This window comes from Callithrix jacchus, chromosome 8 (assembly GCF_049354715.1).
Source record: "Callithrix jacchus isolate 240 chromosome 8, calJac240_pri, whole genome shotgun sequence".
NCBI lineage: Eukaryota > Metazoa > Chordata > Mammalia > Primates > Cebidae > Callithrix > Callithrix jacchus.
The window spans coordinates 125,789,830-125,807,541 of record NC_133509.1 but is presented as its reverse complement, the minus strand read 5'-3'; the positions used below and the strand labels follow the sequence as shown (position 1 = coordinate 125,807,541).

At 39.5% G+C, this 17,712-nt stretch overlaps 1 protein-coding gene across 6 annotated transcripts in view; it reads left to right on the top strand.

Annotated features, from left to right (window-relative positions):
- Nucleotides 1–17,712, top strand: part of RPS6KA5 (ribosomal protein S6 kinase A5) — a 199,372-nt gene that overhangs the window by 114,042 nt on the left and 67,618 nt on the right. For all 6 annotated transcript variants that reach the window (XM_009006445.5, XM_078335613.1, XM_035261269.3 and 3 more), the window contains 2 exons: nt 3,289–3,404; nt 7,635–7,742. In XM_009006445.5, the coding sequence (XP_009004693.2) occupies nt 3,289–3,404; nt 7,635–7,742 (224 nt within the window). The remainder of the gene's footprint in view (nt 1–3,288; nt 3,405–7,634; nt 7,743–17,712) is intronic.

The following is a 17,712-nucleotide window of genomic DNA, read 5'->3' as shown; positions in this document are numbered from 1 at the left end:
CGAAACTTCGTCTCAAGACACGTTAAAAGAAGAGCAAACTAAACCCAAAGCAAGCAGAAAGGAGGGAAATAACAAAGATTAGAAATTAATCAAGTATGGAATATGAAAGCAAGAGAAAATCAATGAACCCAAAAGATTATTCTTTTGAGAAGATAAACAGATTGATAAACCTTGGATAGACTGACCAGGAAAAAAGAAGACTCAAATTGATAAAATCAAGAATGAAAGAAAGGACCTTACTACTGACCTTACAGAATTAGAAAGGATCTTTAGGGAATACCATGAACAACTGTATACCAACATACAGTTTTGTTGTTATTTATGTTAGTTTATGTTAGATAACATATGAAATAAAGACATTCCAAGAAAGACACAAACTACTAGAACTTACTCAAGAAATACAACTTCTGAATAGACAAGAAATTGAGCTACTACTGTTACCACCATGACCACCACCACTATTGCTACTATTTTTTTAAGTTTTTTGAGACTTGAACCTGTGCCTCCCAGGTTCAAGTGATTCTCCTGCCTCAGCCTTCTAAGTAGCTGGGACTACAGACATATGCCACCGTGCCCAGCTAATTTTTGTATTTTTAATAGAGACAATATTTGACCATGTTGGCCAGGGTGGTCTCGATCTCTACATCTCATGATCCACCTGCCTTGGCCTCCCAAGGTGCTGGGATTACAGGTATGAGCCACCGAGGCCGGTCCAGATCATTATCTCTTATGAATATAAATGCAAAATTCTCAACAACATTCTATCAAACCAAATCCCGCAACAAATAAAAATAATTATATGCCATGGCCAAATGGAATCTATCCCAGTAGTGCAAGATTGGTTTACCAACCAAAAGTCAATCAATTTAATGTACCATATCAGCAGAATAAATAACACAAAGCATATGATCCTCCCAATAGATGTAAAAAAACAGCATTTTCCAAAATCCAACTTCTTCATCATAATACTCAACAAAGTAGGAATGGATGTGAACTTCTTAACCTGATAAAGGCATCTATGGAAAAAACAAGAGCTAACATAATGCTTAATGGTTAAAGATGGAATGCTTTCCCCCTAAAATCAGGAACATGGACAAAATATCCACTTTCCCACTTTATTCAACATTGTAGGCAAGAAAAGGACACAAAATGCCTCAAATTGAAAAGGAAGAAGAATTCTCTCTAAAGATGACACGACCTTATAAATAGAAAGTCCTAAGAAATCTACTCAGAAACTGCTAGAACTAATACGTAAGTTCAGTAAAATTGCAGTTAAGATTAACATACAAAAATCAATTGTATTTCTATACATTTGGAATAAACAATCTGAAAATGAAGTTAAAACCATTTAGGATCAACAATATTGTCCCAAGTAACAATAATTTTTAAGTAGTTATTATTCCTGTTTCGTAGATAAAGAACTGAAGCCCTGAGACTTAATTTGCTTAAGGAAGGACAGCTGTGGAGCCATTGTCTAGTTCAGATCATCAATTACAAAGCCCTGTTTCTTTTGACTATGCCGTGTTGCATTTGAAACAGTAGTACATTAGATTTTTTAAATAATAGACTGGCCTCTTAGGTTTCAGAGTGGTTTTGTTCAGAGACCCTGTTTATCATATATTCCAGTGTTAAGAATTTGTGTTCAATTGTTAATGCCATAAGCATTTATTTTGTGCTTACTGCATACAGGCACTATGATGAGTAAATAGTGATGAATATATTAATCCTTACTTTAGCAGAGAAAGTAAGTATGCAAATAAACAATTGCAGTATAGCAGGATACCTGCAGTGCTTAAAGTCTTAAATAAGTACAATGGTAACAGAAGAAAGTGATCATCTCTGCTGGAGTGGCCATAGAAGATGAGATGATTGAATTGGACATTCAAGGCTATGTAGGAGTTTGGCAGTTGGTATACCTGTGCCTCTTTCTGTGTCATGACTGACTGGAAACCATTCATGCATAAACATGAGTACTGGGTTTTTAAATAAATAATTACCTTAAGGTAGGAAAAAAAGTTCATTATTAGTTTGCAGGAATGCTGTGTTCCTTTACACCTCTTTAATAATTAGATTTACGTTCAGATATAATTAAAACTTCTTGGCAAAATACAGAAGTCTGAGAAGGGAAATGCTTTTTGCTGACATGTGATTTGTAAACTGCATTGCAAAACAACTACCTATTAGAGTTACTTAATTCTGTTGTATCTGCTTTTTGGAGTTTAAAGTTAAATGGACAAAGTAAAAGAAAAATTTGTGAGTTTATGAAGAATTTCATTTTTTAATCAAATTGTGGTAAACTCAACAATATACTTGGGAAATATGCTTTTCAAGGTTTTCAGGAGAAACACTTTAAATTGCATTTGTGACTTTTCTAGTTGTTAATGGTTTTTTTACACACAAATATTGTGTTAATGTGTCAGTGGTTTCTGATGAAACTATAAAGCTTTTTAGCAACATTTATTTGGCAAAAAGTTTTTTATCCTATAGGATTTTGAGCACTTTCTAATTTGTATAGTTGTTACCTAAAATAATGAATGATAAATAAGTTCTGAGTTTCTGAGTTTTGGAAAACATGTCTAATTAGAGCCATATATCAACATAACTATTTTTGTGTTTTTTTTTAAATTAACCACTCTCTTATTTATTTCTTAATGTAGCCTTTTGGTCACCTATTTCATGATCGCCCTTGGGATAAATAGGGAAAAATGAAAGGGAAATGGGAATCTTCTACTTTTAGAATCTTTGATTTGACCAAGTTGTAATACATTTTTGGGCTAAATAAAAGACTGTCTACTACCTAATATAAATTTTTGGAAGTGCGTGTAGACAATTCTGGAAAATAGGGAATCTGTTTACAGGTGACTGGCAATTATTACAAATGAAAGGATGGGACTTTGTGTTTTGTTTTGGTTTTGGTTATTGCAGTGGCTGCTGTTTCGGTACTCCAGAATAGGTTAAGTATGCATTATATGGTGATGGCAGAGGTTTCTGATATGCTGTATTTGAGAAAATGTATTCAAATTTATACAGATTTTAGCTATGGTTTTAATGGCAATACTCTTTGCAAACTCATTTGATTATATTTAAGGTAAACATTCTTTGTGAAACTGTATTGCTATCTGAATCTAAAAGTCTATCTACATGAAACTATATGCTAAACTGTGTAAATCGCAATATATTAAATCAGTGCCTTATGGTGAATCCAAAGTGATTAAAAGGAAACACTGCTTTTCATTTACGAATACAAGTTAAATATAAGTAAATTAAATAAATATATTTCATTTTTAGATTATATAAATGGTGGAGAACTTTTTACTCATCTTTCTCAAAGAGAACGTTTCACAGAGCATGAGGTGCAGATTTATGTTGGAGAGATTGTGCTTGCCCTCGAACATCTCCACAAGGTAAGACACTTCATTTTTCAAGTTTCTTTTTTGAAATCTGTTAACTAAGGTAATAATGGAGCTAGAAGAGCTAATGTTTTTACATGTTATTGTCTTAGTGGAAATTATGAAAGCACACTTAGAGAAGAACATTACCAGTTTTCTCAGTTTCATAATTCTGTTTGAAAAAAAGTCTACTCTTCAGTTGTGCTTGCTGTGATGCAGATTAAAAAGAGAGAATCTAAGCAATTTTTGACTTCTTTTCAGGAAAAATCCTAATGCTTATTTGTTACAAAGTATCATTAAAATAAAGCCTTTTAATTATTAAAATAGCCAGTAAAATGAAACCATCAGTCTTAATACATATTTCCTTCATTGTAATTTACTGCATTGCAAACTCTGCCTGTACATCTTCAGGGTGTGTCCTGATGAGGTTGGAGTGTAAGAGTTATTTTCCACTCTCCCACTCTGGCTTTCTTTCCATTTGTTTTGTCCCTGACACCATCTCTTGCTCCCACCCGCTGTCTACTCCATTGTCCCCAGGTAGGATGAACTCTTACTAAAAAACTTTACATAAAATTCATGTCTGTGACCCTGTTTAAACTGTAACAATCAGTTTAAACTTTAAGAAATGTTATTGCAGGCTGGATGTGGTGGCTTATACCTGTAATCCCAGCACTTGCCAAGGCAGGCGGATCACCTGAGGTCAGGAGTTGAAGATCCACTTGGCCAACATGGAGAAACCCTGTCTCAACTAAAAATACAAAAAATTATCTGGGCGTGGTAGTGCACGCCTGTAATTGCAGCTACTTGGGAGGCTAAGGCAGGAGAATCGCTTGAACCTGGGAGGTAGAGGTCGCAGTGAGCCAAGATTGTGCCATTGCATTCCAGCCTGGGCAATAAGAGTGAAACTCCATCTAAAAAAAAAAAGAAATAAAGTTATTGCAGATACCATTAATCTTGAGCCAAGAAATTTTGACTCCATTTTTTGTTTGTTTTACTTAATGAGGAAATACTGTAGATGCAGTCTTTCTGTAGGCTGGGCTCGTGTTTTTCCTCAGAGACAGAAAGTACTCAAGTAATTTTTAAATTAGGACAATTCAGGTACATCATGAAGCCACCCTTCCTTGTCATGTTGTATTCAGGTCCTACACTAATTTAAAATAGAGATTCAAGTGCTGATTATGGAGCATAGAAAAGAAAGGAGAGAATTGGAGGGAAAAGGAAGGATGAAGGATGAAATTTCTAAAGGGGCAGGCAGCAAGGTGGAGGTAACAGATGGGTGAGGCTGTGAGAATAAATGATAAAATGTAAGAAAAAAAAGAGATCAAGAAAAGGGGAGATCCAGCCCAGAGCAGAAGCAAAACCTACCAGATGAAGGGAGATTGTTCAGAGTAGGAATCTTAAGGAGACTGAACGAAAAATGTATGAGAACAAGGAGAGAAAGAAACCTTTGGCAATAGTGGGTGGAGGACAGGGCTGCAGTGTAATGGAGAGGAGGGGGAAGGAGGTGCAGTGAAGTAGGCACTCAAACTGAGGTAGTGAAAACAGACACTTGGACTTCCTTTGATAGAAGTCTTGATACAGTAAGAAGCTTTAAGATGATTTTTGTAGGATATAAGATAGTTAAGACATTTTCATATGAGAAACAATTGGACCCAGGAATACACTACAAAGAAGGATCTTTGGAATTTATGATTTAGGGGAATCAGCTTATGATATAAAAATGATGATAGAAATCATTATAAACACGAGTAAACAAAATTAATAGCTCCAGTGGGTAAGCTAGAAAGTCCAGTGTAGTGGTGCGATCTCGGCTCACTGCAGCCTCCATCTTCCCAGGCTCAGGTGATCCTTTCATGTCAACCTCCCGAGTAGCTGGGACCCAGGCACATGCCACCACAGCTTGCCATGTTTTGTAGTTTTTATAGAGATGGAAGGTTTTGCCATGTTGCCCAGGTTGGTGTTGAACTCCTAGACTCAAGCAATCTGCCCATCTCAGGCTCCCAGATTGTTGGGATTACAGGCGTGAGCCACTGTGCTTGTCCAAAAATCCAGTTTTTAATTTATGTGAAACTTGCCCATAGTCAAACACAGAAGTAAAGAAAACAACGAATATTGGATATAATTGTAACTGATACGGATTGGGAGTAATATAGCAAATGAGGTCTCAGATAACCTTCTCTTAACCTTACTAAAAAGATACAGATAATTATAATGCAAAGCCAGTAATGTTAATCTTGAAAAGCTACTAACATTGGGTTTCACAGGAAGAGGCAAAAATGGATGTTTACTTGCAAGTAATGAGGTGACACAGATAGCAAATCACTTGTTCCTAAAATGTTTTCCAAAAAAGTTTTTTTGTTTTGTTTTTTTAAGGAAAAAGCATCTCCTGGTTGTTAGATGCATGTAATGCTTAAAGTCAATGTCCCTTCAATATAAGCTCTAGATATTTTCCTTCCTCTATGTCTTGTAGAACACTGAGGCTCTTAGAGGAAAATTGCTTAGTGCTTTTGTGTTATGTTTTGTTTTGTTGATACCGGGTCTCAGTCCATTGCCTAGGCTGGAGTGCAGGGGCATGATCACAACTCCAAACCTACTGGGCTGAGGTGATCCTCCTACTTCAGCCTCCCAAGTAGCTGGGACAACAGGCATGCGCCACCATGCCTGGCTAATTTTTGTATTTTTTGTAGAGACGGAGTTTTGCCATGTTGCCCAGGCTAGTTTCGAACTCCTGAGCTCAAATGATCTTCCCACCTTGGCTTCCCAAAATGCTGGAATTACAGGTGTGGACCACCCGTGCCTGTACCCCTTTTTTAAATTCTGTTTTTAAAAAAATAGAGACAGGGTCTAGCTCTGTTGCCCAGGCTGGAATGCTATCATAGGTCACTGTGGCTTTGAACACCGTGGGCTCAAGTGATCCTCCTGCCTCAGCTTCCCAAGTAGCTCTAGGACTACATGTGTGCCACCACACCGAGCTAAGTTTTTACAATTTTTTGTAGAGATGGGTCTCATTGTGTTGCCCAGGCTGGTCTTGAGCTCCTGGATTCAAGTGACCCTCCTGCCTCAGCCTTCCAGAGTACTCAGATTACAGGCGTGAGACACTGTGCCTGGCCCCTAGTGTTTTTCTGTATGTATAATTTTGTTTTTCATTTTAAGAGATTATTAAGAACTTTCTCATATTCTTAGTGTTGAGGAAAACAATATTTCTAAGTTTAGAAACATTTAATTCAGGCCAATATAACTAAAAACATGAAAAATAGAATTCATACAGATCAAGCACCTCTGGTATGAGTTGGATAGATTTATTTGTTATATAGCTGAAGTGTTTTGCTATAGAACTTACAAAAAAGTAAGTTTTATAAATGCAAAGTAAAATAGAGTAAATGTTACTTAACTGATTGACTTTGCTTATTTAGAACTAAAGTTTGAGCCTAGTACAGTGGCTCACACCTGTAATCCCAGCTACTCTGGAGGCCGAGGCAGGAGGATAGCTTTAGCCCAGAAGTTTGAGGCTGCCGTGAGCTAGGATCATGCCACTGCATGCCCGCCTGAGTGACCAACTGAGACACTATCTCAAAACAGAAAAGGAAAAGAAAAAAAAAAAAAAAAAACTAGACTAAAGTTAACCTCTGATCTTCAACCTTTATGTTTAAGAGCCTGTTAATCAACAATTCTTTATCAATTACCTATTTTATGCATGGTGTGCTGCACAAATACTGGATGTATACATAAAAAGTGAAAAACAGAGTTAGTATAGGTATATAAAGACAAATAGGAAACACCTAGAAAATATCAGTCATATATAGTAAGTATAATATAAACATAGATGTAGGGTGAAAAACAAAGAAATGAACAGGGTGGGATCTGGTTAGTCAGAAAAGCCTTCTGAAAACATTAGGAAGTGATGGACAAGAATTGGCTACGAAAGCATCTGAAGGTCATCTAGAGTGAGGGTGAAATAGGAAGAGTAGAGACATAAAGAAGCACTAGTTAAGAGGGAGGCCCTAAAGAAGCTGACCCAACGAGGTAGACCCTGAGCACGAGGAGAACAAAGACGTGGTTAGAGAGGTTCAGGGTACGCAGCAGATAAAAGAATTTACATTTGCCCTGACCAGTCACCAAGGGCCATCACAGGATCCTGAGGAGGGAAATGCCTTTAAAAAAAAAAAAAAGGTAGATAAGAAAGACTGTCCTAATTCATTTTTTTTTGTAAATTATTTTAAAATTCATACTTGTTTGTTTTTGCAGTTGGGGATTATATATCGTGACATTAAGCTTGAGAATATTCTACTTGATTCTAATGGCCATGTGGTGCTGACAGATTTTGGTCTGAGTAAGGAGTTTGTGGCTGATGAAGTGAGTATGATATTTTAATTTGAAGTTAATAATAACACAGTGTAAACAAGGATGACAACTTAGCTGCAGAATAAGCATTTAGCAGAAAACTGCCATATGAATTTGAACTTTTGTGCAGGGTTTGCCCATGGGAACATTTTGACATGAAAATGTAGAGATTTTTAGTTTAGAATTAATAGGGGACCATCCTGTTAAAATTGCTGTAAACCTTGATGGATATATCACAATTCCTATTTATTGAAAAAAAAAAAAAAAAGACACTATGCATTTAACTTTCCCCATGAAATATATAAAATGTAACTGAAAAATTAAATAACTCTTTTGGCCCTTGAGGAGAAGTATGGCTTTGATGGTGGCCAATAAAGAATCACAAAGCTGGCCAGGCACGGTGGCTCACGCCTGTAATCCCAGCACTTGGGAGGCCAAGGTGCATAGATCACCTGAGGCCGGGAGTTCAAGACCAGCCTTACCAACCTGGAGAAACCCCTTCTCTATTAAAAATACAAAATTAGCCAGACATGATGGCTCACGCCTGTAATCCCAGCACTTTGGGAGGCCAAGGTGGGTAGATCACCTGAGGCCGGGAGTTCAAAACCAGCCTGACCAACATGGAGAAACCCCATCTCTACTAAAAATACAAAATTAGCCAGGCATGGTGGTGCATGCCTGTAATCCCAGCTACTTGGGAGGCTGAGGCAGGAGAATCGCTTGAACCCAGGAAATGGAGGTTGCGGTGAGCCAAGATCGTGCCATTGCACTCTAGTCTGGGCAACAAGAGTGAAACTCCATCTCCAAAAAAAAAAACAAAACGATTCACAAAGCAAAGTACATACAGTTTACATTACGATAGCAAAGTAAGACATGTTATGAAGACCCTTTGAATTCTCTTGACAAGACAGAGATCTACCAGACCCAATTTTTAAATAATATTGCTGGGGTTTACTCAATATGAATTAAAATGTCATGGCTAATATGCAGATTTATATATGGAGGACTTTAATTTTCAGTATTAATTAGAATTTAATATTACAAAAGCATTTAATGACACTTAAAATTGTACATCTATAAGTTGTAATTAAATACTGTTAGTGGTTGTAATAGAAGTTACATTTATTTCTACACTACTAGCTACTCAAGATAACTAAGTAAATTTGAATATCAGTTTCATTTCTATCCAGGAAATTGTTGTTATAGAATATGGAATTGTAGTAATATTTTTGTAGTGAAGGACTTTGTTGTTATAAAATACATCATTCTTGGATCCCAAGTTAGGTATATCTATTTCTGATTGGTTTTTGGAGTATTGCTAAAACAGTCCTAGGTGAGTGAGATAAGCACTGAAATTATAAAAATTAAAGGTCTTAATTTTTTAATCACACATATATTCATTTATTTTACTTATACAATAAATATTTATTGATCACCTCTACTATGCTGGGTACTGGGCAATGCAATAATAAATGAAACGGAAATGATCTCTGCCTTCATGAAGCTGTAGTTATTGCAGTAAATTGATTATCTTTGATACAAATATCATAGTTATAAAATAGATTAGAAGAATTTTGAGGAGTTTACTTCTAAATTTGATTCTTAAAACTTTTTGTGCCTTTGTAAACTTTTAGTGGCAACTTCAATAAATTGTAGCAGATTAAATCTGTTTACTGTTGCCTTCTTAATAAATCCCACAAGAATAAAAGGAAAGGGATAAAATAAACATGAACTCAAAAGGGAAAAGAGAAAATAGCAACCACATTTTAGAAGATGGACAACAGTAACATGCACGTGAAGCCTGAAAGCAGGCTCTGTGTACTTCTGACCCCCTCGAAAGGTTCAAGAGTTGGAGTCAAGAGGTATCTCTCAAAGTAGGAATGCAGGTGATGCAGGACCCAGGAGGATTGATTGAAAGTCTGTGTAAGAAACAGGTAACCCCCAGATTCTATCTCTGCCCCTGTTCATATATGCAGCTGTGCCTTCCTCATCTTAAGGGAAGACTATAAAGGCCTGTGCATTCAGGGACAATGGGCACAGCTAAGGATGAGGATACCATACAGAAAATGACGGGTACGGTGAAAATGGACACAGAACTGTGAAAACTCCCTCAGTCGCTTTCTACTACTTCACTCTGCGCACAATGGCTTCCCAGGCAGGAGTTTGGAGGATTTTTCTCTGAGAAACCAAGAACAAAAAACCTACAGATGATGTCAGTAATTTTGCCTCTGAACTGGCCCAGCCAGATCACTCTATAGAACAGCCTGGGACTTGGCAAGCCCAGCCTGTACCATAGAAGTGTGTTTGTGATGATCTCACAATTAAAAAAAATAATTTTGTAACTGTATTGCAGTGTCATTAGTTTTCTCCATAATACTATCTGTTTTAAAATACTATTTGAGAAGGGGTCCACAGGCTTCAACAGAGTTCCAAAGGGGTCCTTAGTCTGTAAATGTGTAAAATTCTCCCTGCATAGAGAGATTCGATGATTACTTTCATTTGCTCATTCACTCCATTGATATTTGTTGAGGGCCTTCTATTTGCCAGATCAGCGGTCCCCAACTTTTTTGGAACCAGGGACTGGTTTCCTAGGAGACAATTTTACCACAGACTGAGGTGGGGATATGGTTTCAAGATTATTCAAATGCATTACATTTATCATTAGATTCTCATAAGAAACGTGCAACCTAGACTCCTTGCATGTACTCTTCACAATAGAGTTGGCACTCCTAGGATAATCTAATGCCACTGCTATCTGACAGGAGACAGAGCTCAGGTGGCAATACTTGTCTGCTGCTCACCTCCTGCTGTGCGCCCTGGTTCCTGACAGGGGTTAGGGGCCTCTGTGCTAGATGGTAGGCTAGGTTCTGGTAGTATACTAATGAAAATAATCACTTAATGAATCCTCTGTTGGTAGGTATGTGTGGCTGATCATTTGGCGTGGCTGATCACTTGGCAATAGATAGAAATAGACTTTGGCTCTGGGGAACAGCAAATGTTAGGACCCAAAACTAAACAAACAAATAAAAATCAAAGTTGACCAGAGTTGTTAGGTCTTAATACAGTAATAAACATTAGTCAGAAATGCTGTGTGACAAGAGGAGAGTTTTCTGTTTCTTATGTCAACAGCCTCCCCTCAAGGGGATGATGGGGATCCAGTAAGATACCATCATCTTTGAGCACTTAGTGGTTTGGGTACAAAAATGAAATAGAGTTCAAGCTGAAGTAGAGGAGTAATTGATAGAGGCACCCTTATTTACTGAATACAGCCTTGCTCTAGGTTATGTTAATAGTTTACATTACTATTAAGCTTAAGGGGTTGCATGTCTTTTTGATCCTTAGACTGCCTGCCCATTCTTCCTCTTAGCCCTAGAGGACATATTGTCATGCTAGGCTTCAGGTTTAATTCTCAGGGCTCAGGTGGGAATTTTCCTTTGCTGAGTCCCCTAAAACTTGATCTAATGGTTCTTTGCTTTTCTGATTCCACCCAGCACCTGTTTAGGAACTTTCTCTACCTAGACCCTTTCTACCTTAAAAATATTCTCATGAAACCATTTGTTTTGGTTAGATAGCATTCCTTTTTGGTTTCATATGTCAGCTACAACTCAGCAAAATATATGTTTTTGGAACAAGATTCTTCCTGCTCTATCCCTACGCTGCCTTCTTGGTTTCCAGGCAAAATATGTATCTTTATGATATGGTTTTACTGTGTCTCCACCCAAATCTCCTCTTGAATTCCCACATGTTATGGGAGGGACCTGGTGGGAGGTAATTGAATCTTGGAGGCAGATTTTTCCCATGCTCTTCTTGTGATAGTGAATAAGTTTTACGAGATCTGATGGTTTTAAAAATGGGAGTTTCCTGCGCAAGTTCTCTCTCTCTCTTTGCCTGCTGCCATCCATGTAAGACATGACTTGCTTCTCCTTGCCTTCCACCATGATTGTGAGACCTCCCCAGCCACATGGAACTGTAAGTCTATTAAACCTCTTTCTTTTGTAAATTGCCTAGTCTCAGATATGTCTTTATGAGCAGTATGAGAACAGAATAATACAGCAAATTAGTACCACAAATGGGATGCTGCTGAAAAGATATCTGAAAATGTGGAAGCCAGTTTGGAACTGGGTAACAGGCAGAGATTGGAACAGTTTGGAGGGCTCAGAAGAAGACAGGAACATGTGGGAAAGTTTGGAACTTCCTAGAGATGTGTTGAATAGCTTTGACCAAAATGCTGATAATGATTTGGACAATGAATCCAGCCTGAGGTAGTCTCAGATGGAATGAGGAACTTGTTGGGGACTGGAACAAAAGTGACTGTTGTTATGTTTTAGCAAAGGGACTGGTGGCATTTTGCCCCTACCCTAGAGATTTGTGGAATTTTGAAATTGAGAGAGATTATTTAGTGTCTCTGGCAGAAGAAATTTCTAAGCAGCAAAGCATTCAAGAGGTGACTTGGGTCCTATTAAAGTCATTCAGTTTTAAAAGAGAAACAGAGCATAAAATTTTGGAAAATGTGCAGCCTGACAATTTAGTAGAAAAGAAAATCTTGTTTTCTGAGGACAGATTCAAGCCAGCTGAAGAAATTTGCATAAGTAATGAGGAGCTGAATGTTAATCATCATGACAATGGGGAAAATGGCTCCAGGCCATGTCAGAGGCCTTTGTGGCAGCCCCTCCCCTCACAGGCCTGGAGGTTTAGGAAGAAATAATGATTTCCTGGGCCAGTCACAAGGTCCCTCTGCTATGTGCAGTTTAGGGACTTGGTGCCCTATGTCCCAGTTGCTCCAGGCATGACTAAAGGGGACCAAGGTACAGCTCAGGCTGTTGCTTCAGAGGATGGAAGCCTTGGTAGCTTCCATGTGTAATTGAGCCTGTGGGTGCACAGAAAAGTCAATAATTGAGGTTTGGGAACCTCCGCCTAGATTTCAAAGGATGTGTGGAAACACCTGGATGCCCAGGCAGAAGTTTGCTGCAAGGATGGAGCCCTCATGGAAATCCTCTGCTAGGGCAATGTGGAAAGGAAATGTGGAATCGGAGCCCCCACACAGAGTTCCTATTGGGGAACCAACTAGTGGAACTGTGAGAAGAAGGCCACTGTTCTTTAAACCTCAGAATGGTAGATCCACCAACAGCTTGCAGCATGCACCTGGAAAAGCCACAGACACTCAATACCATCCTGTGAAAGCAGCCAAGAGAGGGGGCTCTATGCCCTGCAAAACCACAGAGGCAGAGCTGCCCAAGGCCGTGGGAACCTACCTTTTTCATCAGCGTGACCTGGATGTGAGACATGGTGTCAAAGTAGATCATTTTGGAGCTTTAAGATTTGACTGCCCCACTGGATTTTGGACTTGCATGGAGCTTGTATCCCTTTGTTTTGGCCAGTTTCTCCCATTTGGAGTGATATATTTAACCAGTGACTGTACCCGCATTGTATCTAGGAAGCAGCTAACTTGCTTTTAGAGGCTCGTAGCTGGAAGGGACTTGCTTTGTCTCAGTTGAGTCTTTGGACTATGGACTTTTGAGTTAATACTGAAGTGAGTTAAGACTTTCCTCTTTGGGGGAGGACTCAAGATGGCGCTGTGAGAACAACCCAGGATTGTAGCTCTCATTGAATCCGCGGAGAGGTGAGTCGGAGCTGCATTTCCAGACTGATCTTTGTTGCCCACAGAACGGGGAAATTCCCAAGTATAAAGGAGTCATGGGACGCCAGGTAGTACCTCTGCCTGGCGAAGCTGGCAGCCGGGGTGGCGGCGGCCGGCCCTACCCAGCGCTCCCCACAGGGCGCGCTTGTCCGGGTGCCCAGTTGAACCGGCAACCTTAGACTTGAGGGGGCTGGACTTGAGACTGAACAAGACTTGGACAGTGGGCCAGCCCAGGGGATTGCAGGGACAGAGCATTTGGGGTAGCCCAGTGGGACGAACAAAACTGCGATTTCAAACGCTCCCCATTCAGACGGTCCGAGACGCTCTGTGGGGGAGGGGCGTCCACCATTACCGAGGCAACCCGCCCCAACTGAGATACACGCCCACTGCTGACGCAGCCTGCCGTTGCTGAGGCAACCCGTCCCTACTGAGATACACGCCCACTGCTGACGCAGCCTGCCGTTGCCGAGGCAACCCGCTACAACAGAGAGACTCCGCTGCAGGGTGTGGCGGAGACCACAGCAGAACAGCAGAGCCTGCAGCAACAGGGCGAACCACACAACAGCAAAGCGGAGCCTCTGCAGGCAAACAGTGACTAGTTTGCCTCCTAGCTGGGCAGGACACCTCAACGGAAATCCAAAAATAAAGCCTGAACCCCCCAACACAGAGCATTTGAGGAGAAAAGGGTTTTTTTAATGAGCTCTGTTGCAGCAGAATCAAGCATAGCAGCCTAACAGCCCTGAATGAACAACAGAGCTCACAGCTCAGCAGTTGAGCTCCTATAAAGTACAGACTGTCTCCTCAAGCAGCTCCCTGACCCCTCTATATCCAAAAGACTGACATTTGGCAGGCATCATCCTGGGACAAAGATAGCAGAAAAAGAAACTGGTAGCATCCCTCACTGTGCCACAGCTGCTATAGGTGCACCCCAGACAAGCAGGGCCTGGAGTGGACCTCAGCAGTCGTACAGCGAAGGGGCTAGACTGGTAGAAGGAAAACCAAGTAACAGAAATACTTCATCATCAACAATCTGGGTGTCCACTCAGAGACCCAATCGAAAAGTCAGCAACTATGCAGATGACAAGTGGATAAATCCACAAAGATGGGAAGAAACCAGCACAAAAAGGAGGAAAACACCCGAAACCAGAACACCTCGCCTCCTAGAAAGGACCAAAACTCCTCACCAGCAAGGGAACAAAGCTGGACGGAGAATGACTGTGACGAAATGACGGAATTAGACTTCAGAAGGTGAATAATGAGAAACTTTTGTGAGCTAAAAGAACATGTATTAAATCAATGCAAAGAAACTAAGGAACTTGAAAAAAGATATGAAAAAAGATTTGAGGAAATGATAACAAGAATGGATTACTTAGAGAGGAATATGAATGAATTAAAGGAGCTGAAAGACTTTCCTCTTTGACCCTTGGGGGACTGATGGGAAGGTATGATTGGTTTTGAAATGTGAGGACATGAGATTTGGGAGGGGCAAGGGGCGGAATGATATGATTTGGCTGTGTCCTCATTCACATCTCATCTTGAATTCCCACATCTTGTGAAAGGGACCTGGTGGGAGGTAATTGAATCATGGGGGCAGGTTTTTCCTCTGCTATTCTCATGATAGTGAATAACTCTCACGAGATCTGATGGTTTTAAAAACAGGAGTTTTCCTGCACAATTTCTGTCTCACTTTACCTTCTGCCATCCATGTAAGATGTGACTTGCTCCTCCTTGCCTTCTGCCATGATTGTGAGACCTCCCCCAGCCACATGGAACTGTTGAGTCCATTAAACCTCTTTCTTCTGTAAATTGCCCAATCTTGGGTATGTCTTTATCAGCAGCATGAGAATGGACTGATATATTCTACCTGCCTTCTCTTCTCTTTAATCTCTTCCTCTTTGACTATTTCTGTCACTGTTTAAGCATACATAGTCTTTCCTTCTTACAGTTTTAAAAATAGGGAGATGAATGGACTGATAAATAAAAAGAAAAAAAACTCAGAATACCATATTCCTGCCTAGCTATTGTCTCATTATTCTCCTTTGTCAATATTTGTCTCTTCTTACTCATATATCACTTATTCCCTTATCAATTCCAATTCTGCTTATACCCTCCCCCCTCCATCGACTGAGGCTGTTCTTGCCAGTGACCTGCATATTAATTCTTTTTAGTCACCTTGCTTGACTGCCTGGTAGTGTTGAACTGGGAATCACCTCTTACCTTGGTCTGTGACACAACACCCTCCTGACTTTCCTTCTCTCTCTTACTGCCTTTTGTAGGTTCTTCCTCTTTGACCCTTGGGTTCCCCTCAGCTCAATCCTAGGTACTCTTCTCTTTTTATGCTTTTCATTTCCCAACCTTCTCTTCTGGGCTCAAGACCCAAATATGTGAATGTTGTGTTTCCACTTGACTCTCTCACAAGCTCCTCAAAATAAACATTTTCAAAACGGAAGTAATCTCTCACCCAAATCTGCTTCTCTGTCAGTATATCACAATTTTATATTATAAATTCTGGCCTCATTTGGTCTGGGAAATATTTTTAGTCTTCAGAAATTTACTTTTTATGTATGTTTGATGTTTCTGCTCATGATACTCTCTCTATATATTAATTTAGTAATTCAAAAATCTTGGTGTATTTACCATTGCCAGGTATTGCACTAGACCCTAGAAATATAATGGTGAACATAACACATTCCTTATCCTCCTGAGCCTGTATTCTAGAGATATTTGTCAAATATTCATATAAAAATATTCATACTATTATTATTTTATTTTTAAGACAGGGTCTTGGTCTGTTGCCCAGGGTGACAAGATCTTGGCTCACTGTAACCTCTGCCTCCTGGGCTCAAGCCCTCCTCCCACCTCAGACTCCCAAGTAGCTGGGACTCTGGGCACATGGCCATTATGCCTAGCTAATTTTTGTACTTTTTGTAGAGAAGGGGGTTTCAGCATGTTGCCCAGTTTGGTCTTGAACTGAGCTCAAATAATCCGCCTGCCTTACTCTCCCAAAGTGCTGGGATTATAGGCATCAGCTACCATGCCCAGACCATATAATTGTTTCTAGATAATGGTTTGCAGCCCCTACATACAGGTTAAAGTAAATTTCTTTTAGAGACTTTCAAAATATTTTATGATAATGAAGATTTGCTACTTTTACTGTTCTGTTCTCAACCACAAAATTCAGTCAATCTCTTGAGACTCTGAAAATAATAAAACATTTCTAATTTGCAGGCTAATAATTATCTTCCATAGAATTTTTTAGTAGTATAGTTTTACAAACATTTGTTGAGTTCTTACTTCCAGTCAGAGAATCTGGTAGTTATTGTATATTTAATTTTAACATTGAAGATTAAAGACAATTTTTAAAAAGTGTGGGTAAAGTGATGATAGCTCCGAAATCAGGCAGTCAGGAAAGGCTTCACCAAGGTGATAGTGCAGTAGAGATATGAAGGAAGTGAGAGGGTGAGCCATGTAAATAGGAAGGAGATTTCTAGGTAGAGGGATCAGCCAGTGTTAAGGCCCTTTAAAGTGGGGTTATGAAATAAGTGAGGGTTAGAGGCCATTGTGGGCATACAGAATGAGTGAGAGTTAGAATAATAGGCAAGAAGGGTATGGAGGTGATCAGATGGAAGAAGAATTGTGCAGATCACACAGATCATTGTAAGGACTAAGGCTTCTTCTCTGCACAAAGTGGCGAGCCATTGAGGAGTTTTGAGTAGCAGAGTAACGATTTCCTATTTTGGAAGAATAATTCTGGTTACTAACTGTGATAATCCTGTAGTGGGACATGTGTGGAAACATGAGGTCCAAGTAGAAAACTGTTGCAGTACTCCCAGCAAGAGATGGAACTGGCCTAGACTATGGAGTAGAAGATTTTAGGAATATTTTGACATTAGATCTAATGGAATTTTTTGATGAGTTGGATGTGGGGTATGAGAATTCGGAAGAAATCTAGTGTTGTCCCAAAATTTTTGGCTAGAACAGCTGGCAGGATGAAATTTCCATCAGCTAATATGGGGTGGGGTGCTGATGGGGAGATATCTGGGGTTGGGAGAGGAGAAGTTCAGTTGGACAAGTTACATTTGAGATGTTTATTAGACACACTATAGAGATGCTAAGTAGGCAGTGGGCTATATGAGTCTATTTGGGAGAGAAGTCTGGTCTGGATCTATGAATTTGGAATTTAGAAAACAAGGTAGGTTGTCTCAGAAGTCAAGTGAAAAAATGTTTCAAGGATGAAAATGATTAACTGTGTCAGATGCTATCGTTATGTTAAATAAGGTGGGGACTGAAGATTGAGCATCGATTGGCTCATCCAAACATATAGACAACTTGGGGTTTTCTGTT